The sequence below is a fragment of the Lepus europaeus genome, chromosome 4, assembly GCF_033115175.1.
Source record: "Lepus europaeus isolate LE1 chromosome 4, mLepTim1.pri, whole genome shotgun sequence".
Lineage (NCBI taxonomy): Eukaryota > Metazoa > Chordata > Mammalia > Lagomorpha > Leporidae > Lepus > Lepus europaeus.
In genome coordinates, this window is record NC_084830.1 from 134,164,186 (window position 1) to 134,190,005 (window position 25,820).

Genomic DNA, 25,820 nt, shown 5'->3' on the forward strand with positions numbered 1-25,820 from the left:
GCCAGTCCCAAAAAGGCAAATACCGTAAGTTCTCCCTGATCTGTGGTAACTATAGAGTACCTAAAAGGTAATCTAAAGAAGTGAAATTGACACTTTGTGATATGATGACTTTGAACAGCCCTTGTCTTGACTGTTGAGGAACAGTTTTTTTTTTTTCATACTATTTGTTGAACTCTTTACTTAATGTAGGCTGAATTTTAGTAAAAAATATGAATGGGAATAGGAGAGGGAAGAGGAAGAAGGGTGGGAGTATGGGAAGGAGTGAGGGTAGGGTAGGAAGAATCACAATGTTCCTAAGTTTATGAAATGCATGAAGTTTGTATACCTAAAATAAATGCTAGCTGGGTGAAAAAAAAGAGTGCACCATCAAAAAAAAAAAAAAAGCACATCAAATAGTTTGTAAAAAAATGGTACAGAAAATTGTGAAATCTGTGGAAAGAAGGGGTCTTTAAAGGATTTATGGAAAATGTATTTTATGAAGGAACTATTCATGGGCTTCCATTGTTTTTGCACCAAAATAAACATCTTTTAATTCTATCTTTCCATTAACTTTTTTTTTTTTTTTGATAGGCAGAGTTAGACAGTGAGAGAGAGAGAGAGAGAGAGAGGTCGGTCTTCCTTCCATTGGTTCAACCCCCCAATGGCTGCTACGGCCGGAGCGCTGCACCGATCCGAAGCCAGGAGCTTCCTGGGCTACAGCAGAGAGCTGGTCTGGAAGAGGAGCAATCGGGACAGAATCTGGCGCCCCATCCGGGACTAGGACCCGGGGTACCGGTGCCGCAGGCAGAGGATTAGCCAAGTGAGCCGTGGCGCTGGCCGCTTTCCATGAACTTTTAAAAGTACCCTCATACACTTGAATGAAATTCTATGTACATTGTAGTTAGGGCGATCATTTGTTCTGGTTTCTCCAGCAAAGTCTCAGTTTACTCCTGCTCAAAAGTATGTTAGTGTGGATGATAAAATATATGGTCTTTCTTTATTCTAATGGTTCTTTGATAACCAGGAGTTTGGGCCATGGCTTACTGTCTAAGTAAATGCCCTCGCTGTAGGCATGGGCCCTAGGGAATTCATGTTAGCTTCCATGGAGAAATTCTTCATAACAGATGGGTCCCTTTGCTCCTGTCACTTAGAGACCATTCTGCACCTTCCACAGTGCATCCCAGCTTTGACAGATTCCACCACCAACCACCCCAGCTTGTTCCAGTCATCATTTGCCCTGTAGGCCTCTCCTCTCGTTCCTTGACGATCTTAGCTTCTGGATCAGTCAGTCTCTGGACACAACAGAGCCTAACATGGGTGATCTCATCTAGTCTTAGAGCTTTAAGTACCATCCCAAGCCTGGAGCTCTTAAACTGCTAGGCTTGTGTACTTAGCTGCCCACAAACGTCTCTACTTGGATCACTAATACACATCTCGGACTCAGGTTATGTTTCTCCCCACACCTCAAATCTTTTCCTGTTAGGGTTTTCATCTTCACCATTTCAGTAAAAGGCAGCTCTGTCACCCAGTCACTCAGAGCAAAAGCTTGGACTCATCTTGAATTCTGTATTCTTTCATACCCAACATTTGATCTTTTAGAAAATCCTGACTTTGGGGTATGTCCAGAATCTAACCCCTTCTGCCTGTCTCAACAGCTAACAACACCCTGGTTCAGTTCACTATCACTTCTCCCAAGGATTATTACAATGTACTTTTAACTGGTGTCTCTGTTTCCCCCCCTTTTCTTCCCTAGTATAGTTTATACTCAACAACTAGAGAGATTCTGATATAAGTTAGATCATGTCACTCTTTGGCAAAAAGCCCTGTAATAGGGTAAAATCACATCTCTCATGATCTGGAACATTCTGCAGGATCTGCTCTCCATCCTCTTGCTAGCATTCTGACCTCGTGAATCTCCCCTTCATTTGCTATAATCCAGTGTCGTGCACATTCCCACATCAGGACCTTCGTATTGCTGCTCCTTTGCCCTGGAATGCACTTCCTCCAGGGATGTACATGGCTCACTCTCGTTTCCTTCACTCCTCCTTCTAACTTCTTAGCAAGGGCACCCCGACCAACCTATCTAAAACTTACCTACTCACCCAGATTCTGTTCCACCTTTCTGATTTTTTTCTTAATCTTCCTCCTTAACATACTGTATATATTACGTATGAGGCTACTTTACAAAGTTTGTGGAAAAGTCATTAAAACATCAGTAATTTTGGTGTAAAAAATTTGAAATCTATGCATGAATGGTCTTCAAAAATTCATGAAGTATATATTATGAAAAACTATTCATAGATTTCAACTTTTTTTTGCATCAAAATAAACTTTTTAAAAATTATTTATTTATTTGAAATGCAGAGTTACAGAGACAGGAATTTTTCATCTGCTGGTTCAGTCCCCAAATGCCTGCAAGAGCAGGGGCTGGGCCAGGCTGAGGAATACCATTTGGGTCTCCCAAATGCATGGCAGGAACTTAAGCACTTGGGCCATCATCTGCTGCCTTCCCAGGAGCGTTGGCAGGAAGCTGGATTGGAAGTGGAACAGCTGAGATCGAGTCAGTACTCTGATACGGGATGCCAGTGAGGGAAGCTGCAGCTTAACCTGCTGTGCCACAACTGTCCCTGAAATAATCTTTTAATTCCATGTTACCATGAAAATTTTGAAGTACGCTTGCTTATACCCATGCTGTTTATAATCTGTCTCTCCCACTGGATTGTGAGCACCTGTTGGCAAAGTTTTGTATGTTTTGCTTATTGGTTTTTCTCCAGTGCCTGGAAATGTGCCTGACATAGAGCTAGTGCTCAATAAATACTTGTTGGAGAAATGAATTAAAGCATTAGTTATAGATGCCTGTAGTTTGCCTTCAGATATTTTGTAACTTTATAACCAATCCCAAGAACCTTCTATTGAAAGGAATACCTATGATCTTCTATCCTTACTTCTTGCCACATGAAGAAATCTTTCTCTCCCACTGTGAATCTGTGAGAACCTGTACAATTCCTAGGAAGGGGATTACCTCCTCACCAGCTAGTCTGGCTGGAAAAAATCTATGGGTTAGAAAAGGCAGCCTCTTATTGAACCAAAACCTTCTAAGTTGTATCCCCTGGTCTACTCTACTGCCCCCTCCTAGAACAAATCAACTTCCCGCTCTACACAGTCTATTCCAATCCCTCTGACCCTTGTCTTCTACGGGTTAAAAAGCCTAGTTTCTTTATCCATTCCCCGAATAGTGTCGTTTTCTGTCTCCTTACCATCCTTGCTGCCCTCCTCCAGACACAGTGCCCTGCCTTAATGAAGGTCCCCCAGAGTGTGCATGTCACTGTCCCTTTCCTTGGAGTTGTGACCCTCTGGTATGTCATAAAGGCAGTTGTTGATGTCTGGTAATGGCTTCACTGCCTTGTGGCTTTGCCTGGGCTGTTAGGGGGTGGAGGTGGGAAGAGTCATGGGATGTTTTAGGTCGGTGTGCTTCTGAGGCCATTGTGTGGGGTGACAAGACAGACTGTGGGTCAGTGAAATGCACATCTATACTGCAGGACAGAGGCTGGGAAAAGCTGTTGAGGAGGACCTGCAGGTAGCTAGTGTTCAATCTGGGGTGCAGATGGACAGGTGGAGGTCTGAGTTCATGGAAACACTGCCTCCTGGTCTAGCATCCTGGGAGCTTTCCCATGGTGCTCCAGGGAGGTTATCTGAGCACCGCTAGACAGTGTCAGGGTGGAGGATGTGAAGTGGGATTTCTGGGATTTGTGTAGAAGAAAACCTGAAATCTCTACTTTTTTTTTTTTTTTTGACAGGCAGAGTTAGACAGTGAGAGAGAGACAGAGAGAAAAGTCTTCCTTTCCATTGGTTCACCCCCCAAACGGCCGCTGTGGCCGGCACACTGTGCCTATCCGAAGCCAGGAGCCAGGTGCTTCCTCCTGGTCTCCCATGCGGGCGCAGGGCCCAAGCATCTGGGCCATCCTCCACTGCCCTCCCGAGCCACAGCAGAGAGCTGGACTGGAAGAGGAGCAATCGGGACAGAATCTGGCGCCCCAACCGGGACTAGAACCCGGGGTGCCGGCACTGCAGGCGGAGGATTAGCCTAGTGAGCTGCGGCGCCGGTCTGAAATTTCATTCTTGAGTGACTTGCTTAACTCTGTCCTCAGTTTCCTCATCTATAAAATAATATCTACTATGTAGTACTCTTGGGCAAATCCAGCGAGTTAAAAGAGAAAAGGTTCTTGTAATCTGTGAAGAACTATAAAAAGGTAACCACTTTCGCGATTTTTCTGGTTTTGAGTTAGGAAGGTCTACGGTCAAAGCCACTGAAAGAGCATTGAGTCCTTCCAACAATTCTACCCACAGATGGCTCCCGGCCCAGCATGGTCCCACCTCCCAGTGCCTCAGACAGGAGGAGACCCACCTGAAGATAGGGATGACATAATGATGGGGGAAGATGCCCACTCGGCCAGTGACCAAGGAGATGCCCCTGAGCCAGCCGTCCTGGGGCTTCCCCATGACCCTGACACCTTCTCCCTTCTGCAGGTCCAGCTCATCGGGTCCGTGGGCTGAGTAGGAGTGCATGGCTACAAACCTGGGAGACAAAGGAAAGGGGTGAGGGAAGAAGGTGAAGATGCCTGGCAGAAGGAGCTGGAATCGCAGAGCCCAGCAACCCAGGGGTTAGCAATAAAAACCTTTTCAAAACTGAAACTGAAGTGTAAGGCGTGTAAAAGTGGAAGAACCTGGCTGAAAAAGCAGTGGAGGCGGCCAGATCCTTGCCTTCTCCATCTCCCTCCTCCTCTTCCATGTGGCCCCACACAAGCATAAATCACAAATTTAGGTCAATGTGGAAACTTTAATAAGGAGAAAACTGGCCTCCAGCAGAGAAAGCAGCTGGTGACTAAGAATCAGAGGCAGGGCTGGGTGTTAAACCTAGAAGTGATGGCTTTTCTGAGGCTGCTTATTTATTATTTATTTATTTGCAGCCAGCAAGGGTTCAGGGAAACCAGAGGTCTCTTAGCCACTCTCCTGAGAGAGAGAGAGATGCTTGGCTCCCAGGAGTGGCCTGAGAAGCTAGCTAAATGTAGGCAAGGAAGTGGACATGGGCAAGTAGGAGGCAGGGCTTAATTCTTTCTTATGGTGGGGTAGGAAGGGGGCAACACACAGTAGAATCCTGGCTTCATATCACATGGAGTAGAATGGGCTTGTAACACAGCACAGATGTCCTGGGGTTAGCCCTGATCTGCATCCTGTGTCCCTTTCACTGGAATCAGGTGGTGCCGTCTAGGAATGAGTCAGGGTGAGGACAAGAGGGAACAGTGAGGCAGTGCAGCGAGAACTGCACTGAAGGCATAGGGCATGCCATACCTCACTTCAGCGTGGCACACTCAGGGGTCAGCAGTATATGACCCTCACGGTAGACCTTAGCAGGTCCTTCCCAGCTGCAGGGACTGGGAGACGCTGGTACGTTTTAGGGAAGGGAATAGGGGAATGCTCTCCTCTGTGTGCTTTTTTTTTTTTTCCTTCCTAAAACTCTATATTTGTTTTTTGCTGATTACTAGAGCAACATCTATTTATGACCCGGAATTTTGAATCTAAAGGAGGACAATAGAGATTGCTCAGTACCCAATCTCCCAGTGATGATGTGGTATACAATTTTGCAGTCTCTTTCTACTTTTGTAAAATAATGAGCTATGATGACATGACTGGCTAATTTGTGTGTGTGTGTATGTATGTGTATTAACAACATTTCCTTTAGAGTAGAAGAGGAAGGGGGGTTGTTGCCTTGTGTAGGTAGTGAAGAGGCTCAGTGGGCAAAGGGGTTGGCAGGGCAGACCTCGTGAGCCAGGAGCTGGGGTGAGGGCTGAGGTTTTTACTCACATGTTGGCTGAGAGGTGTTGCTGGGAGCCGGGCAGACTGACCATGGCTGTGGGGTGCCCCGGGGAGGCAGGTGCCGAGTGGTAAGTGCTGACCTGCACAGACACACAGACGAAAAAGACAGACAAGCAGAACCAGTGAACACCACAAGCCAGGCCCGGAGCAAATGAGGCTGCTATGGAAAGGCCTGACACAGCTGAAAACCAAGAGCCACACCCAGCACCACCCACTGTGCATCTTCACTGTGGTTTGTGGCTGTGGGCATAACAGGGTGGTGACAGACTAACGCATGTCCTGCTGGGGTGGAATGCCAGGCCTGCATTCCTCCAGGCTGTTCAGATATGGATGAGGAGTTGTCCAATTTCTAGTCAACAGGGCACTGCCAGGCTCACTGCCCAGCCCCTCCCATCTCCCAGTATGCTCTCTCCCTGTATCACAACCTGCTCTCAGCAAATGGTAGGATGGCTGATAATGATTCAGAATGTAGCACCTGCAAGGTAGCTTTGAGAATTGTAAAGCACCAGTTGATTGAATCCTTATTAAAGGTACTATTATATAACATGCATTCTTTAGGTAAAAACCTGAGACAAGGAAGGGAAAAAGGTCACCCCACTAGTATGAAACAAAGAAAACTTTAAATCAGTGAAGAGTTTAGGTTGTGAGCCCAATATTCTTATTTACTGCTGCTATCACACACACACATATACACACATACATGGCCATGTATCCAGTGACTTACAGAGCATCGATCTGAGTCCCTTTGACTCTTTGAGGATGAAAGAGGAGACAGTAGCTATCAGAGCTCCCCAGATCTGCCTCCCATCCTAAGACTTGGCCCTGATCACTGATCATCTCTCCCACTCGACTCGAAATTTCATGAGGGCAGAGACTGTCAGTTTTGTTTGTCATTGTATTTCTTGTGTGTTCAGTGTACTTGTAGCTAAAAGAACAAATCAATGAGTGAATGAAAAGGTGTTTCTACCCAGCACACCAAGGACTAATGCAACCTTAACCACTTCTGTGCCATTCAGAGTGTAATGCATTCGATCTATGTCTGGTTATCCACCTATGATAACTATAAATGTGTGTCTTTCTTGTACTGTTCATTTGTGGGTACATGTATTGTTTGGGTTCTTGTGTTTGTAGAGATGTGAATACATTATTGAGCACACGTATCTCTGGTTCTGTGTAGAAATGAATGTTTGCTTAGAACATGTGGCAATTGTTTGTGCATATGTGGTGGCATTGGTCTATGATATGTGTGATTATATTCATGCATGTGCTCCATAGATTGATATGAGCATGCTGCATGTGACTTACATATACCCAGTTGTTTATGTAATTGTAAATGTGTATATAGGATTCTTTATATGTGAACTCCAGAGCTGTGTGTACAACTGTAATTTTGCACATATGTTTGTAACAGGGATTGTGTAAACATATTTGTGATTGTGTATGTATCAGTATTTGTGACACACTGAGAATGTTTGTATGGTCAGAAAAGCATTCTGGTCAGATAACATGTATTGGTGTGAAAGTAGAAAAACTGAAAACCTCACACATTGCTGATGGGAATGTAAAATGGTGGAATCTCTTTGGAAAATAGTCTGACAGTTCCTCAAATGATTTAACATAGGGTTAATAAGTGACCCAGTAGGTCACCTCCTGGTATATAGTCTGTGAAATACCTAGTATATGTCCAAGAAGAATGGAAATGTATGTCTATACAAAGACTTGTATATGAATGTTTACAGCAGCAAAAGGCAGAAACAACGCAGATGTCTATCAGCTTATGAATGGATAAACATTATGGTATGTCCATACTGTGGCATACTATTCAGTCATAAGAAGAATGAAATGTTGATGCATGTGAGGACATGGATGAACTTTGAATACATTATATACATATACATATACATTATACTAAGTGAAGAAAGCCCGATACAAAACACTACATGTTGTTTGATTCCATGTATGTGAGATGTCCAGAAGAGGTAACTGTAGGCATAGAAAGTGGATTAGTGGTTTCCAAGGTGGAGGGGACAGAGGACTTTGAGGGAGATAGTTTCTTTTGGAAGTGATAAAACGTCCTAAAATTGTGGTGATGGCTACACTTACCTGTGTATGTACTAGAAGCCATGGAATTGCACCCTTTAGGTGGATAAATTGTATGCCAGGTGAACTATATCTCAATAAAGCTCTTGAAATCGTTCCATGATCACCCATCCCAGGTACTCTCGTATTGCATAAAGTGCGCTGAGTTTGCAGTCAGGTGTCATTATGCTGGTTCCTGCAGACAGACTTGAAAAGGAGCTGGTTTTGGGCTAAGCTGCTCCTTCCCTGAGATTGGGTAAAGTAACCCCTTCTGGGCTCAGGACGTGTGCCAAGGGAGAGCCTTGTTATGCACACAACTAATCCTAGGTTTGTGGAGGCTGCTGAGCCACTGATTAAGCAGGACGAGCCTCATTTAATGCCCCTGACTTTGCAATGTGATGTTTGAATAAAAAGCACTTCCATCCATAAACAGCATTCATCATTTAGGGTGCAGCACGGTGGCAGAATGAGAAACCATCGCTCCATCACTCCAGGCTTTATCTTTGACTTCTCTGGGCCTTCATCTGGGGGAGGAGGGTCCTTTCTCCTCCCTGCAACACTGACCCTGGCCAGAATAGAAGCCTGTGGGCTTGTGATGGAGCTATTGCTAGTCTGGGATGGGGAGGAAGGCCAGGTTCTCAGGTTTCCATGTGTTAGGGAGGACATCATGCAAACAAACAGGAAGGAGGCAAAAAGGGGGAAGAAGCAGAGGCAGAAAAGGACCCCCAGCACGGGCAGTCAGACTGAAAGGAAGAAAGAGGGGTCCAGAATGCCTGTTGGAGAAAGGATAGAAGAAAGAGAGACACACACAGATCAAGGTAACTCTTATGAGATGACACGTTAGTATGAATAAAAAACCACTCAATACAAATGGGCAAAGGCTGTCACAAAAGCAGCTATACAGAATGACCCAGAAGCACATGAAAAAAGTTCAACTTCAATCACTACCAGGGAAAGTGTAAATTGAAACCCCCATGAGATGCTACCACACACCTAGGAGAATGCACCAAGTGTTGGTGGAACTGTGGGGTAACTGGAGTTCTCGCCCACTTCTGGTGGGGATACAAAATGATAGAGCCACTTTAGGAAACAGGTTGACTATTTCCTAAACATGTAGCATGTAGCTCAGCAATCATTTAGGTGTTTATCCAAGAGAACTGGAAACATATGTCCACCCAGTGACTTGCACGTGAATGTTTTTAGCAACTTGATTCATTTTAGGCTTAAGACTGCAAACACAAATGCCAATCTGCTGGCAAATCGATACACTGTGGTGTAACCACAGTGAAATACTCCTCGGTAATATATACAATGATGTGAGTGAAAGTGGAATACTCCACAGTAATGTATGCAATGATATGAGTGAATTTCAATAATATCATCCACTGTAAAAATAGAACACGAAAGATTACATACCTTACAAGACCATTTATATGAATTTACACCCTCCCGTAAAGCCAGAACTATGGTGCCACAAAGCACATTAAGGATTGCCCAGTGCTGGCAGGCAGGGGTAGGATTAACTACAGAGGAACACAAGGAAACTTTTTTGAGGTGATGCAGATGTCTTCTTTCTTGACTTTAGCAGCAAGTACATGCTGTATCCATTTGCCAAGTCATTGAATTGCACACTTAAAATGGTCAACCTTTATTGTATGCAATTAAACCTCAATAAACTGTTAAGAAAGCAAATATGACTATTGCACATTACCTAGTTGGCAGGAAACATCCAAGTAGCCTAGCTCAGACTCTGGAATGGGTCAGTGCAGGGCACGAGGACGGCTCAGCTTAATAATGGGTAGTGAGCAAGGGACCCTCACGGCAGGGGAGCCAGCCAAACAGGACAGGACCTGCGGCTGGCAGCCTCCGGACCAGAGACCAACCAGGCAAATACAGAAGGAATGGATGAATGAATGGCTGGGCAGCAAGGAAAAGAGAGCACAATACATAAAGGTGGGGAGAGGGGAAGTGGGTGGGAAAGAGGAGACAGAAAGGAAGGTCCCACCCATCAACAGAGACAACCAGATAGACGGCTGGTTTCCCAGGAGGCAAGTCGGCTCCTGTCACTGGGATGGGGGACAGGAGGCCTTACCTTGCTGAGGGAGCAAGCCTGGGCTCAATTGTGACCTCAGGTGCTGAGCCACAAGCGCTTGGTGAGGCTGGAGCTGGGGTCCCTCACCCTCGGATCCTTCCTGGCACAGGGCTCAGGGCCCTGAGATCAGGGAGTGGGTTTGGATGCAAGAGTAGGGTGGAGGTGAGCATTTCTGCTAAACTCTAAACACATTTTTCCCTCCGTATTGAAAGAAATGACTCATGTCAAGAAGTCTTTATCAGTCACAGAAGAATCCATAGCTGTGTGGCCTCTGGGTGTTTCCAGGTCTTGGGGTGGTAGGTGAGGGGGAAAGGAGTATGGAGCCTGGTACCGACTGCAGAGCTATGCCGGCCCTGCTGCCTTCTCCACCAGCCGCGTGGCCTTGGAGAGTACAGCTGCCTCACAGGCGTCCCCTGTTTCTCAAAATCTGTTAAATGGGGGCAGCGATGGCGTTTCTCTCTCGGAGTTGTTAGGAGGATTAAATAAGATAATCTATTTAAGTTATTTCGCACAGGGCCTGGCACATGGTAAGTGTTAATTTATTTTGATCTGCTAAGAGGTTCGTTTCTGTGGAGGCTGGGTGGGATGTGTCATTTTATGGGACAGTAACTGCAGTGTGTAGACCAGATTGGGTCCTGGTCAGTGTACTGGGCACTGGAGTTACTGCAGTAAGCAAGACACAGCAGGTGACATCCCCATGTGGGAATCACAGTGCGTATCAGGAAGGCAGTTAAACCTGTAATTCTGTGAGCACAGGGGTGGGGGAAGTTGAAGACTTCGGGAGCCAGGAGAGGTTTGCCTTGATCACCAAGGACTGTTTCACTCTCACTTGGTATGAAGGCAGCGTTGGTTTACACATAGGCTCCATGGTCATCATACCCATTTTATAGATGGGCAAAGTGAGAGAAGATCATGGCCAGTGTGTGGGGGTCAAGCTGACACCAGAAAAAAAGGACCCAAGGCTCAGAGACTTTGCTGAAGAAGTCTCATCATAAATTCTGGTTTGCACTGTGGCCAAGGGGGTCAGACATATGTGGCATGTGTGTGCCTCTCTCAACCTCCCCATCCTTCCCCGCCAAAAAAATAATCTGTTTGGCTGAATTCAACGTTATTGTTTGTGTTTCTCTGTCCAGTGTCCTCTGTAATACCGAATAGGGCCGAGGACAGGTGGAATCTTGTTTTTCTTTTCCCATCCCTGGAAGAGCTCAGGTACCACTGGCACTAAAACTCCTGCCACCGACTGCTCAGTCTGTCTCCACCTGTGCCTGTCTCAGAGCCAGCCTCCCTGCGAACCCTGGGATATTTATTAGTCCTGCAAGTAAAAACACTACCTGGGAAAGAGAATTCACGTGTGGTCTGCTAGCAGGTCCCTCTAGGTCCATCTACAAAAAAATCCCCTAAAGCACCTGGGCAGGCCAGCAGGGGGCGTGTTTTATGAGGCTCTGAGACTGCTGAATTTCCCGCTGCCAAGTCCTCTGTGACCTGGCGGCTGCTTTCCTGCCCAGTTTCACCGTCCTCCACGCCCCTCGTCCCTTCACTTCAGCCCTGAGTATTGTCTCAGCATTTGATTGTAGAATTAATTTTAATCTATCTATTTGAGAGCTAGAAAAAGAGAGAAAGGCACAGACTAACAGAGATCCCATCAACTCACTCACTCCCAAAATGCCTGAGATGGGTGGGGTGAGCCAGACGGAAGCCAGGAGCTGGGAACTCAGTGGGTCTCCCAGGTCGTCGGTGGAGGAACCCAGTTCCTTGAGCCATCACTGCTGTCTCACAGGGTTGGCGCTGGCAGGAAGCTGGAATCGGGAGTGGAGCCGGTACCGGAAGCCAAGCACTCAGATCTGGGATATGAGCATCTTAACCACTCACCTCTTAGCTTTTTTTTTTTTTCCCCCCCTATAAGATTTATTTTATTTTATGTGAAAGTCAGAACTACACAGAGAGAGGAGAGGCACAGAGAGAGACAGAGAGGTCCTCCATCCAATGGTCCACTCCCCGATTGGCTGCAATAGCCAGAGCTGTGCAGATCTGAAGCCAGGAGCCATAAGCTTCTTCTGGGTCTCTCACGTGGGTGCAGGGGCCCAAGGACTTGGGCCATCCTCTGCTGCTTTCCCAGGCCATAGCAGAGAGCTGGATGGGAAGTGGAGCAGCTGGGACTCGAACCGGCGCCCATATGGAATGCCGGCGCCTCAGACCAGGGCTTTAACCCACTGTGCCACAGCGCCGGCTCCCTCTTTTTAGCTTCTGAGCAGCTCACACTGGCTATTTCTGTCGCCCTGACCTCTCCACCTCTGCCTCATAGCTTCCTACCTCTTATTTTCCTTTGCTGTTAAATGCTAATATTATAAATACATTATGCATGTAAATAAGTATGTAATTTCATGTGGCGCTTAAAGAATAGTAATAAAACTGACTTGGGATATATATCATACAACTTCAGAAACAGACTAAGAAGTAGAAATTGACTACTGCCCTCACAAGCTCTACCTGTCCTCTGTGATGGCATCTCCTCCCTCCCCAGAGGCAACTACAAAGCTGAAATTTGTGTCATAAATCATTGCAAAGCTTTTCTAAGTAGTTTCCACCATCTTGGCATACCTCCCTCAACAATACACTGTTGAGTTCCACCTGTCTTTGAACATTTATGAACAGACTCACAGTGTGTGTCTTCTGTGACTGGCATCTTTCACTTAAGTTTTTGTGTATGCGTGGCTAATTTTCACTGCAGTGTGATATTCCATTGTATGGATACACCACCTTGTAAACATTTTATTTGTCATTTGGGCAGTTTCCAGTTTGGGGCTGTCAAGACGACTCTTGTACATGGCCCTTGTGCACACATCCAATAGTTTCCCCAGGATTCACTTAGCAGTGGAATTGATGGGCCAAAAGCAAAGAGCCTGCTTAGTTGTATTAGGAGAAAACAAACTGTTTCCCAGGTGGCTGCAACAATTTATACTTCTACTAGCAGCGAATGACAGTTCCTGTTACTCCACAATCTTGCCAGCAAGTGATAATGCCCAGGGTTTTTAATATGGCTCTGTCTGGCGGGTGTGAAGTGCCACCTCATTTTGGTTTAAAATTAATTTCTCTGAGTGGCAAAGGGCTTGAGTTTCTCCCTGAAGTGTTTCTGGGCCATTGCTATATGTGATGCTGTTCGTGCCCTTGGTTCTTCTTCCCACCTTCTTGGGCTATTTATTATTTTCTTACTAAGTTACAGAGTTTTAATATTTTGGGTCTGAATTCTTTGTAGTTTATATTTTACTCGAGTATGTTTTGATGAACTAAATTCTTATTTTTATATAAGAAAATTTTTAATACATTCCCTTTTGGTTCATATTTTAAAAGAATCTTGAATAAGATCCCCCTCCCCCTGCCAAGGTCATAAAGATATACTTCTATATTGTCTTCTAAAAGTTTTATGGTTTTGCCTTTCAATTTAAGTCTTTAATCCACCTGGAATTGATTTTTGACAAGGGAGGAATCCAATTTCATCTTTTTCCACATGGATACCCAATTAGTCCAGCACCATAGTTCATCCTCCCCTTCTGATCTTCAAAGCCTGCTCTGTCATAAATCAAGGCTCTGTTCTGTGAATGTTTCTAGGTTCTCCAGTATGTTCCTTTAGTTCAATAGGATCTCTATGCTAAAATCATGCCATCTGAATTACTGTAGCTTTAAAACAAAAATTTGATATCTGATTAGGTAAGTCTGGCATTCACTCCAACCACATTTCATCATCTTCTTTGTTAGAAGTGTCTTAGCTCATGACTTTTTGTCCTTTTAAAAAATACATTATTTATTTATTTGAAAGAGGTACAGAGAGGGAGAGGAAGAAAGATCAATTTCCATCCGTTGGTTCACTCTCCAGATGGCCGCAATGGCCAGGACTGAGCCAGGCTAAAGCCAGGAGCCAGGAGCTTCTCCTGGGTCTCCCACTTGGATAACAGGGGCCCAAGCACTTGGGCCATCCTCTGCTGCTTTCCCAGGCACATTAGCAGTAAGCTGATTGGTAGTGGAGGAGCTGGGACTTGAACCGGCGCCCTTAGGGGATGCTGGTGTTACAGGCGGGAGCTTATAAGCTGCTATGCCACAGTGCTGCCCTTTATTTTAGATCTTCATTGTGTGAATTAGTTTTTCATTATTTTAAAAATATCTGAGAGAAGCTCAGAGAAGGAAGAAGGTTTGCTTCCGCTTCTGGTTGTGGAGGTTTACAGGGGGCCCCCGTTGCTTTAGGTATCTGATGAGGCTGGGATATGGCAGAGGGCAGATCTCCTGGTGAGCCAGGAAGCGGAGGGAGGACACAGTGAGCACGCTCTTCCTCTACCCTCCCTGTGATCTCTCCTGGGAAAGCTATCCCGAGTCCTCCGTGGGGCTCCACTGGAGCAACCAAAGGCTCCACCCTCAGATATCAAAACTGGATCAAGCCTCCTCCCTTAACAGAAGACTTTGGAGTTTAAATATCTACACGAGTTTGGGAAGCCAAATCCAGTTCAAACCATAATGACATCTTTCAATAAAGTTTAAAACAATTTTTGGATAAAGGTCTTGAACATCTTTTGTTGGATTTACTACTAGGGATTTAAAAATTTTAGTTGCTGCTATAAATGGTACCTTTCAAAAAATGTATTTCCTTTTTTGCTGTATAGAAATACAATTGACTTTCTTATTGATTTGAATCCAGTAAGCTTGATGTGTTCATATTCATTTCCAACCTATTTTTCCTAGATTCTTTTGAGTTCTCTATATAGACAATAAAATCATCTGCAAATAATGACAGTTACGTTTCCTCCTTCCCAGTACTTCAGCTCTTAGTTCCTTTTCCAGTCTTACTGAGCTGGCCAGGCCCTCTAGCATGGCACTGAGTGGAAACACGACAATGGCCACCCTGTTCTTTTCTAATCTGAAAGAGAATGCCTTTAGCATTCACCATTGAGGATAATGTTTGCTGCACATTTTAGAGGGATTCTCTTAATCATATTAAGGAAGTTTCCATCGTATGTTGTTGTTTTAAAAAATCTATAATGAATTATAGAAATTGTATCAAACATTTTTCTATACCTTTTGAATGTGTCATATTCAAAACCAAATTTCTCCTTTAGTGTGTTAATGTGATGCATTGTATCAGTTAATGTGATGCATTATATCAGTTAATTTTCTAATATTAAGCCAAGCTTTCAATCTTGGGAAAAATCCAACTTGATCATGATGTGTTCCATTTCCACTCAGCCCTGGATTTGGTTTGCTAATGTGCACTTCAGGATCTTTGTATCTGTGTTCACTAGTGAGGTAAAACTCCACTCTTCCTTGATGATGCTGTCTTTCTCTGATTTTGAATATGCTAGCCTCATGAAATGGGAGATGTTTTCTTTTCTCCCAGCCTTTAGAAGAGTTTGTATAAAAGTTGAAATATCGCCGGCGCCGCTGCTCAACAGGCTAATCCTCCACCTTGCGGCGCCGGCACACCGGGTTCTAGTCCCGGTTGGGGCGCCGGATTCTGTCCCGGTCGCTCCTCTTCCAGGCCAGCTCTCTGCTGTGGCCCGGGAGTGCAGTGGAGGATGGCCCAAGTGCTTGGGCCCTGCACCCGCATGGGAGACTAGGAGAAGCACCTGGCTCCTGGCTTCGGATCAGCGCGGTGCGCCGGCCGCAGTGCACCGGCCGCGGCAGCCATTGGAGGGTGAACCAATGGCAAGGGAAGACCTTTCTCTCTGTCTCTCTCTCACTGTCCACTCTGCCTGTCCAAAAAAAAAAAAAAAAGTTGAATTATCCTTTCCTTGAAAGTGTGACACATTTCACTCATAAATCTATCTGGCTCTGGGATTTTCTTTGTGGGAAGACTTTATGGAATCAATTTCTTTAAGGTTATAATAATGCAGTGAAGGGTTCCTGAGAGTTGTTTAATACACATGAAATGTTTTTTCATGGACAGTATTTGTTGAAAACAATTCCTGAGGGAGAATTTGCCTAATGGCTCTTGTTGGGGAGCTAAGGTGCTCCTTGGAATATCTGCCCGGAGGCTTAGAAGACCCCACGTGGCAGTATGGATCCTCGTACTGTCAGTCAGCTCCTTACACGACTCCAGAGTCCCAGTGCCTTACTCAACGAGAGCCCCATGGAAACAGTCACAGTTTAGGTGAGTTTTTGCAGCTTCTGGGAACTCTGTGTAACCATGGCTAAGAGATAATGGGCTGGTGCCACGGCTCACTAGGCTAATCCTCCGCCTGTGGTGCCGGCACCCTGGGTTCTAATCCCGGTTGGGGCGCCGGATTCTGTCCTGGTTGCTACTCTTCCAGTCCAGCTCTCTGCTGTGGCCTGGGAAGGCAGTGGAGGATGGCCCCAATGCTTGGGCCCTGTAACCACATGGGAGACCAGGAGAAGCACTTGGCTCCTGGCTTTGGATTGGCACGGTGCACTGCCACAGCATGCCGGCCATAGTGGCCATTTGGGGGGTGAACCAATGGAATAGGAAGACCTTTCTCTCTGTCTCTCTCTCTCTCTCTCTCACTATCCACTCTGCCTGTCCAAAAAAAAAAAAAAAATTAAAAAATTAAGAGATAATGGACTTTGCGGGCTGTCTGACCTGTGTTTGAATTCTGGCACTGTAATTAATTACAGGCTCTGACTCAGTTCCTCCAAGCCTCAGTTTCCTCATCTATAAAAGGGGGCAATAACAGAAGATACCTCTTGAGATTCTTGTGAGGGTGCCATCGGAATACACATACAAAGGGCTATGCATAATGTTTGGCTCTCGTGAAGTACCCAGTAAATGGTTATTGTCCCTGCTATGAGATGGGAGACACGCAAGGCAGCACAGGGGGAAGAGGCAGGCAACTGGACCTTCTCAGTAGGACTCGGAGTGAAGAAGGCAGGATTCATTCTCTAGGACACAAGGGCCAGCCGCCAAAGCTGAGGTGGCTTTGAGGAAGTCAGAGAACGGGTGGCTGGCCCTGGGTGTGGACGTGTATTTAGGCATCTTTCTTCCCTGACACCAGGTTGGACTACGTATCACCCATATACGCAGAGGCTTCCACTGAAGAGTGGGGTCTGGCACTTCCCTAGAGCTGTGCTTTGCTTTGGCTTTCTGGGACAAAGCAGAAAATGCGACTCACATTTGAGTTCATAAAGACAATATCCTGTAGCGCTGGCATCCCATATGGGTGGCGGTTCTAGCCCCGGTTGCTCCTCTTCCAGTCCAGCTCTCTTCTATGGCCCGGGAGGGCAGTGGAGGATGGCTCAAGTGCTTGGGCCCCTGCACCCGCATGGGAGACCAGGAAGAAGCACCTGGCTCCTGGCTTCGGATTGGTGCAGTGTGCCGGCCATGGCGGCCATTTGGGGAGTGAACCAAGGGAAGGAAGACCTTTCTTTCTGTCTCTCTCTCTCTCTCACTGTCTATAACTCTACCTGTCAAATAAAACAAATTTAAAAAGATAAAATTCTGCCCCCTTAGCTGGATCCTTTGCTTGGGGTCCAAATGCCCCACCCTGCTGCTCTCTCTGTCATTTTCAACCATATGCTTTCTTACTGCCTTCAAAGCAGGAATTGGGTGTTGAGGCAGAGCCTGATGGCGTGGGTATGTTAGTGTTTCTTGAAATGCCAGGGTGCACCAATACCTTAATTATAACCCTTGGCCTCCTAGTCAAAACAGTCCATTTGAAGAATTAACCGTTGGCAATAATTATAGTTAAGTCCTCTCCCTGGGCTTCATTAAATGCTATAGACACTGAAACAGAGTCCTGGTAAGACTGCTTCAGGCCCCCTCCCGGCGTTTATTCACAGAAGATGCTTCTGAAGTGCCTGCTAGTCACCAAGCAGTGTGCTAGGTCCTGGGGACCAGTGACAAGGCAGCACTCTCATGGACACAGCAGACTGTGTGCCAGTCTGCCTTTCACCCCCACGTCAGGGTCTGGCTTTCATTTTTTCAGACAACAGTGTCCCAGAAATGGGCAGTGTCTCAACATCTAGAAATTTCCATGCCCACTCACCTGTGATAGACTAAATGACCTTCAGTCTTTGCAAAGTGGCTTTTCTGGTGGAGAGAGTGCTGGTGAAAGTTGTTTCCTGAACCAAGGACAGTGGATTCATAAGGGAGAGCCTAGGAAACTGGGGTTCTGAGTTCAGATTACTTAGGTTATACATTCCTGCTTTGCTTTTCTTTTACTGTGTCACCCTGGGCAAGTTATTTAACCTGCCTGTTGCTGAATTCTTTCATCTGGTTTCGGTGAGCTCTAATAGGTTTCTCTCCAAGGAATTAATATTTGCACAGCTAAGGGTCTCATTTTAGGGGAGGTAACTGGTAAAGCAAATTGGAGTCAGACTGAAAGAAAAGTTAACTAAAAAGATCCCTTCTAAAAGAATTTAGTGAGCCCAGAATTACTGGACAACAAGTTTACCTTGGTAACTACAGAAAGTATACTTTTTACCATGTATTCTGTCTCTGGATTCTTTATGAAATTTCTCAAAGGGTATTGTGGCAACAGCAGTGGATTTTTTTTTTTAAAGAAGAAAAGAACTGCTCACCACCCCTACGTTAGCAAGCACTTGCCTTTGTTCGTTGTGCGTGATCGAGTCCCTCAGCAGATCCAGGACTGCAGCCTTAGAAGTCACAGGGCCTGATGCTCTCCAGTGTCGTGCAGCACTGCCTGACACCTTCTGGTTGGCAAGTCTTCCTTCCTCTCCCGAGCTGTTGTTACAGGAGACCTCGGGGACGATACCTCACGACTGAAGCTGAGACCTTGCAGGTCATACTACAATTTTCCCTACTCTTGGGTTTAACATAGAATGTGGCTGCAGTGTCTACCGAGACCCGGGTGTCCTTCCTGGACATAGGCTCAGGGATCTGCAAGAGAAAGCATCCCCAAAGCCGGTGCCTGGAGTCCCTTCCTAGACAGTCTGCTTGCTGGCTGTGTCTGATTCTGTGGAAGGCAGGAGCAGCTTGGCTCTCGCTGTTTTGGTTCAGATTTAAACAGTGGATTAGCTGCATCCCTGGGGCCACCTGCCCAGAGGGTCCCGCTCATGGTGCCTGAGGAGGCTCCCAGATGCTGCCAGCCAGTCCTCTGCCACCTTCTCCCACCACTGAGTGAACCATATGAGCTCAGGGCCCCAGGCTGTTTGGACAGTTGTTGCATCTCGTCTTCCATAGCACTGCATCGGATAGCAAGTCAAGGGAGAATAAAATCTCACATACTCTTTCTAGGTATCCCAATATTGTTATCTCAGTGTGCTAAAAAGGAAAACAAACAAACAAACAAACAAACAAAAAACATGGCCTTGCATTAAGAAGGAAGGAATCCCTAATTTTGGCACATCCTTAGATCACATAGAAATTTACTATGTGTCTGTGGCTTTTAGAACGATACCTAAGCATTCAACCAGTGTTTGGTTCCATGTCCCAGCAAGTTCAATGGCACAACCATCTGGGACAGAAGTAAAGAAATCGCCCTTCTGCCAATTCTCTCTTCTGCTGATGTGAAGAATTTGGTAACAGCAGATAATTGAGGGACATTTTGGGGCAGTCTTGCTTTTTGTTCTTCGCCTTTCCTTGATGTTCTCTAGCTCAGCCTCCTTCCCAACCAATGACTTCCCTTAAAACGAGGGTGTCATTTTTCTCAAAAGAGGATTGTGGGCAGTGCTCCTGGCTGCTGCCCGAGGGACCTCTCACATGTGGAGAGCAGTGGTTTGGGTGTCTGGTCCCTTCTGGTTGACAGGTGCTCTGGGTGTCTGAGCTCTTGGTGAGGCAGGGTGAAGATGAAAAGAGGTGGACGAGGAAGCACGGTCCCTAGCCTTAAGAGACGTGTAATTTCGGAGATAAGATGGGCAAAACCAAAACAGATTTCTGCGATCACAACCACCCAGAGAACTAAAGTCTACAGAATACTTGCTAGGGGCCACACATGCCTAAGCACTTGATTATCATCACATCAAGCCAAAGGACTAAATCCTATTATTATCATCATTATTCCCGTTTTACAGACAAGAGTGTCAAGGTAAGAATGTACCATTGTAACTTGCCCAGGGTCACAGAGCCAGGGGATAAGCTGAACTAGGAGTCAAGCCTGCACAATGTGATCCCAGGACCGGCCCCCTCGGCCTTACCTAGAGCATCCGAGGCAGCTTGTGAATTTTGGAAGTGGGATCAGGTGGTGCTGGCTGGAGGGGCTGGAGGGGTCTCAGAGGGGAGGAGTTGGTGAGGGCTGGAACCCTCAGACAGCAGCCTCCTTGGCTCTCTGTGCTTCATCTGTTGGGCTGAGCCAGGCAGCATTTGTCCCGTTTCTGGGAAGCCCGTGAAGATGTCTGAGAAAACATTTTCCAGTGCTTGCTCCACGGGGCATTTATGGGCACCCTTTTAGGACTTGTGTGAGGCACAGGCAGCAGAGGTCATGCTGGGCTGTGGCTCTGAGAGACAGCAGTGAGAGCATTCGGGTCATTTCAAGTGCAGTGCTCAGATGGCCATTGGCCAAAATAGAGACATCAGCTGGATCCTGATCTCGGGCCAGAATAAACAGCTGGCCCCTGTATAACAGCCAAATGAGTGCTTTGTGTTCACTCTATGCATCTTGAAAAACCCAAAGTCCCTTCCTCTTTAGAATTCTACTATGTGAGAGCTGAAAGGGACCTTAAGGATCATCCGATTCATCCCCTGAGCTTCAGAGAGGAAATGCAAGAGAAGGTCATCATGGGATTGGCAACAGAGTCAGGGCCAGGTGCAGCACCGACAGAGGGGAGTAAGTCCAGGGGCTGGCTCAGGGTTTGGTTTGCTTGACTTTCTTTCCTGATACGTTTCACTCCTTTTCAACCAGTCTTTACTGAGCTTTCCATGTGTCTCACTCTGTCCTCAGGGAGCTGACAATTGAGTGAAGGAACAGGCCAAAAAACAAACACATGCAAAGCCATAAGCAGGGAAAAAGGCTACTAAAATATGTGCTAGAAAGGAAACTGAGCTGGAATAATGAGGGGACCTACTTGGGTAGGGTGTTTTGATTCCATGTCCTCCTATCCATCTGGGACGACCGAGACTACGAAGCTCTTTCCAAACCAGCACACCATCCACTTGCACTTGGGTTGTGCACCTTGGTGGGGCGCTCAGCTTTTGGCATAGGTTCTCTTCACCTGCTGCTGGTGCACACCAGGGAAGGGCACACTCTTCAGTATGTGGGAGGCGGCAGGTGTGAAGGAATAGCTGCCAGGCCTTAAGCCCGGGGGTGCAGGTGGGTCTGTCCCTCTGACAGAGCCCAGGTTTTACAGCACCAAAGTGTGGGCACACCCTCCGCAAGGGAGGGTATCGATTAAGCTCCAAATCCCCAGGGCTGGCAGGGCGTGAGCAAGCAGGGCAAACGGTGAGATCAGCAGAAATGGCATTGATGCCTTTGCTCCCTGTTTTTGTGGCATCGGTGAAGACCCCAAAGCCTTCACTTACTTGTCACTAACTCACCCTAAGGATCTGTCCCCTTTCATTCACTTACATGCTATTTCTTTATCCAATTCCTCATTCTAACAAAAGTTCTCGCTCTCAAACACTCATCCTCACCAAATCTTGCCATCACTTAATTTTTCACAGATTCACTTGATAGTCTCTTGTTCACATTTTTTGACTTAGCCACAGGTACATACACATTCACTAGGCATCATTCACATCCTCACTCACACAGCCAACTAACATTTACCAAACATCTCTCCATACCACGCTCAGCTGGGCTTTACCCTGAAAAGGTCAAGGGGATGCCAGCTACCCAGAGCTGAAGGCGCTGAGGCCAGGAAGGCTGCACTTAGATCAGCTCCTAAACAGAGTGGGCAGTGACAGGCATCCCTCTGGAAGCATACACACGGGTCAGTTGTGAGGGTTCCGGTGCTGCCCTCCTGGGCATCCTGCGCTCCATCCTCCCCACAGGGCTGACGTGGCCAGGCACACATAGTTCTCCAAAGGCACTGGGAACCTCAGAAGCTGCTGGGCCCTAGGGTGTTTGGCTTTCAAAGGAAGAAGGCAATGATTTAGCTCAGAGGTCTCTACACTTCGTTGGTGAAGGGCCCAACAGTAGATATTTTAGGCTTTGCATATTGTCTCTGTCACAGCCACCCAGCTCTGCCCTTGTAGCTTAAGAGCGATGAGCCTGGCTGTATGCCAATAAAACTTTATGTTTAGACACTGAAAATGGATTTCATGTCATTTTCACTTGTCATGGAGTATTATTCTTTGTAGTTTTTTTTTTTTTTTCCAGCTGTAAAAACCATTCGTAACTTGATAGCCATACAGACACAGGCAGCGGGCTGCATTTGGCCTGTAGACTGTAGTTTGCCAATTATAGCCCAAAGAAATTAATGAGCAGTGGGTGATTTCAGGTGCCTGTAACACAGTTTGGGGGTGGGTAGACCCACTACTGGTGACTGTAGTCTCCACTTACGTAGAGACATGAGGGCCCAGCAAGGACCTAATCCCAGGTGCAAAGATTAAACTTTGAGAACAAAGGGTTGGGATTTTCCAGCCTCACCAGTGTCCTGGCCACTTGACACAAATGGCCGTGGATGATTAAACTCTGTGCTCCCGTGCAAGTCTGGTTCAAATCAGTTTAGGGTTCGTTTCCTGGGTGCACACTCAAGGTCTGGCACGTGGCAGGGACTCGGTGAATCTGACTTGAGTGAATAGACAACTGGCACGTGGGAAGTGCGTTGTGTCTGGGAACAAAGCATGAAGGCAGCAAGACTTGTGTGATCGGTGTCACGCCAGCCAGGCCAGAGCTGGTGGGGAAAGGTGCAGGAGCCCAGTGAGGCCGCCTGAGCTGAGCCCCAAGAGTGGAAATGATTTGCCCGTTTCTGACTCTGACCATCGTGTCCTCAGCGCCCTCTCCTCCGTGTGAGGGAGCAGGGCTTCCCCTTGGGAACAGACAGACTGGTGTCTGCAACATTCTTTGCATATGTAAGCAGATCTTACTATGCTTCCAGTTGTGAAATGTTCCACCAGGCCTTGATGGGCTGGGGAGAGAGGGAGAAGGATGGGTATCGCATCTGCCAAAGCTTGGGTGCTGAAGGAAATGGCCCATCGCCTTGGCATTTTCATTTTCTTTTCTTAAATTGTTGTTCACCAAAAGTAAGATTCTTGAGCTTAGCAAAGGGTTCTGATAGAGACCCTCGTCTTGCTTTTCCATGAAACAATGGCAGATCATACCCCCTTTGTGTCTTCCACAGAAACTCCCACGTAGGGAGAAGGCCTGATTTTCAGCTTCCATGTGGAGGAGGCACACAGCACAGAAGCTGCACCCTTAACTCAGCACAGCTCCCAGAGGCTGCCAAATAGGAGAACACAGAATCACCGAATCTCCGATTTACAGGCCTGTGTGCGGATGGCAAACACATAGAACATGTGCCCCCATTTCCTATTCTGGGCCCATGACAGGCATTGCTAATCAATCCCATCATTCCTTCCTACTTTCTGCTGACCCTGTTTGCTGCTCCACAGTATCGCATGTATCCTCACTGTGGGTGGCTGAGTTAGCCTGCAAGATGCCCCGTTTCTGCTACCTGGATTTGGAAAGAGCCTGGGTGTGGGAGGCTGTCAGACTTGGCTTCTGATCCAAACCCTGAAATGCACTTGCTGAGTGACTTTGAGCTAGCATCTTGGCTTTTCTGGACTTCAGTTCCTCTTATCTAAAATGCAAACAGTAACATCTATTAAGCTGCGGGGTGTGCAAGACACTGGTCTGTGGCAAAAGGTGTTCTTTCCCTTGGAGCTGAACAGGACTGGAAGGTGGACTTGTTCCAGCAACCTGCTCACTGCAGACACAGGTCCCTTCGGCTTCTCCAGCCAGGACGTGTTAGTCTCTGTTTGCACTGTTCCAGTGACAGGCCTTGGCAAAACCACCTGTCCTGCCTTTGGAAACGCTTCAGGTTTCTCCTAAGCCCTTACATTCTTGCATGTGCTTGGGAAGAATGATCTGCTGTGGCTATTGAAAAAGGGCATCTGTGCACACAGGCCCTAACTCGGTGGCCAGCTACCCTGCATACATGCACCGTATGCCACACCCTGCGCTCTGTCCCACATGACAGCGGTTCTCAAGGGGAGAAGATTTTGATCCCAGGGAACATTTGGCAATGTCAGGAGATATTTTTCATTGCCACAGTGGATGGTGGCTTCTGCAGGCATCTGGTGGACCAAGGCCATGGATGCTGCTGATAGCCCTTACAGTGTACCTGGCAGCCTCACCACAAAGAATTATCTGGCCCCAGATGTCAGCAGGGCTGAGGTTGGAAAACCCTTCTGTGTGTGAATGTCTTACTCCCCACCTTAACAGATGGCTATGCAAGATGCTGTTAGTTTCCCATTTTAAGATGATGAAACTGAGGTCTTGCAAGGTTGATCCTCATGGCCAAGGTCAATGTACCATTGTCTGCTCAAGCCCTCTGTGTCTCTCTGCTTCTCTCAGACTGCAGCCCTGTATACACTAGTTTCTCCTTTGCCTGTCATTGTATTTTATCTTGCTTCTCCGTTTTTCCTTCTTGCTGAATTGTGTGTGTGCTGGAGGACGTGTGTGTGTGTGTTGCAGGTCATGTGTGTGCGCGTGTGTGTGTTGCAGGTCATGTGTGTGTGTGTTGCAGGTCATGTGTGTGTGCATGTGTGTGTGTGTGCGAGTGTTTTGCAGGCCCCAATGACCCTGGGTAATAATCACCCCAGCCCGGGCTTCCAGTGCTACCTAATCCACGTTAAAATGTCTGAGGTGCAGGCTGGGCCGCTCCCTCTTTCACCGGGGCAGGGCCGAGCTTCATCTGTGGCTCACCTGGCAGGATTAATTGGACAAAATGATGATGTAAAGTTTAACCTCTCCTTGGAGAAATGCTGAAGCAAGGAAGGAGACTGTGTTAATTACCGAACCTGCTTTAGTCACCAGAAACCAGCGCGGTTTCCCCCCCAGCGGACCTCAGGGAGCCCGGGCAGGGCTGGAGCTGGGAGGACTGCGGACGTCACTGGGAACCACGAGTGCTGGTGCTGCCCAATGTGGCGGGACTGTGGAGAAAAGGGCACGGCGGTGGGGCCAAGGAGAGGTGCACGCGGGACCTCAGCGTGCCTTCTGTTCTCCCCTGGTCAACTTCTGACTTCTCTCATCCTTTTCTCCACCTGGAGGTCAGGTCCTCCAGGCAGGTTTCCTGACCCCCAGACCAGACGGGCCATCCGTCACCCACCCCCTCTGTTCCCCATTCTGGTGCCTCATCGCACGCTGCACACTTAGCATCTTGTGATCAAGTATTTATGACACATTGTTCAGCACTTGCCTTCCTCGCCTGCTGGGCACTTCCACAGGGTAGGGACCACACGTGTCTTGTTCCCTGTGTGACCTGTGCCCACTCAGTCCCTGGTGCATGGTGCATATCCACAATGGCTCTTTATGGACCGGTTCACTGGAAGGCTGTGAGGGGCTTTGGCAACCAGGGCCCCCTACAGGTTCTGGGCACGTACCAGGTGAGGTTAAGACTCGGAGAGAAAGCAGACAGTGCCTATTGAAAATGGTGGGCAGGTGGCTGGCCCGCTTTCGTCTCTACCCACATCTGCTTTGTCCAAAGTCCTCTTCCCTGGACTGCTGCAATTGCTCCCTAGATGCAATGCCAAAGTCACACTCCTTCCCAACCTGTCACTGCCTATCAAGGAAGCAGTGGGGTTTTGGGAAGCCTCTGCACTCCAAGGCAGGCCCCGGCAGGTCAGCCCTCTGTGGGGTGTGGCTGACGAATCTCATTCCCGGCAAGGCCTGTTGGCACAGGCCGGCCTTGGAGCAGTGAGGATGGGGGATGGTTACAGCTTCCTGGCTTGACCCAATCA

General features: G+C 47.2%; 1 protein-coding gene across 3 annotated transcripts in view; it reads right to left on the reverse strand.

Annotated features, from left to right (window-relative positions):
- SH3RF2 (SH3 domain containing ring finger 2) overlaps positions 1 to 25,820 on the reverse strand; it is a 133,545-nt gene that overhangs the window by 27,109 nt on the left and 80,616 nt on the right. For all 3 annotated transcript variants that reach the window (XM_062189735.1, XM_062189736.1, XM_062189734.1), the window contains exons 6-7: positions 5,842 to 5,933; positions 4,385 to 4,555 (exon numbers count right to left, since the gene is read on the reverse strand). In XM_062189735.1, the coding sequence (XP_062045719.1) occupies positions 4,385 to 4,555; positions 5,842 to 5,933 (263 nt within the window). The remainder of the gene's footprint in view (positions 1 to 4,384; positions 4,556 to 5,841; positions 5,934 to 25,820) is intronic.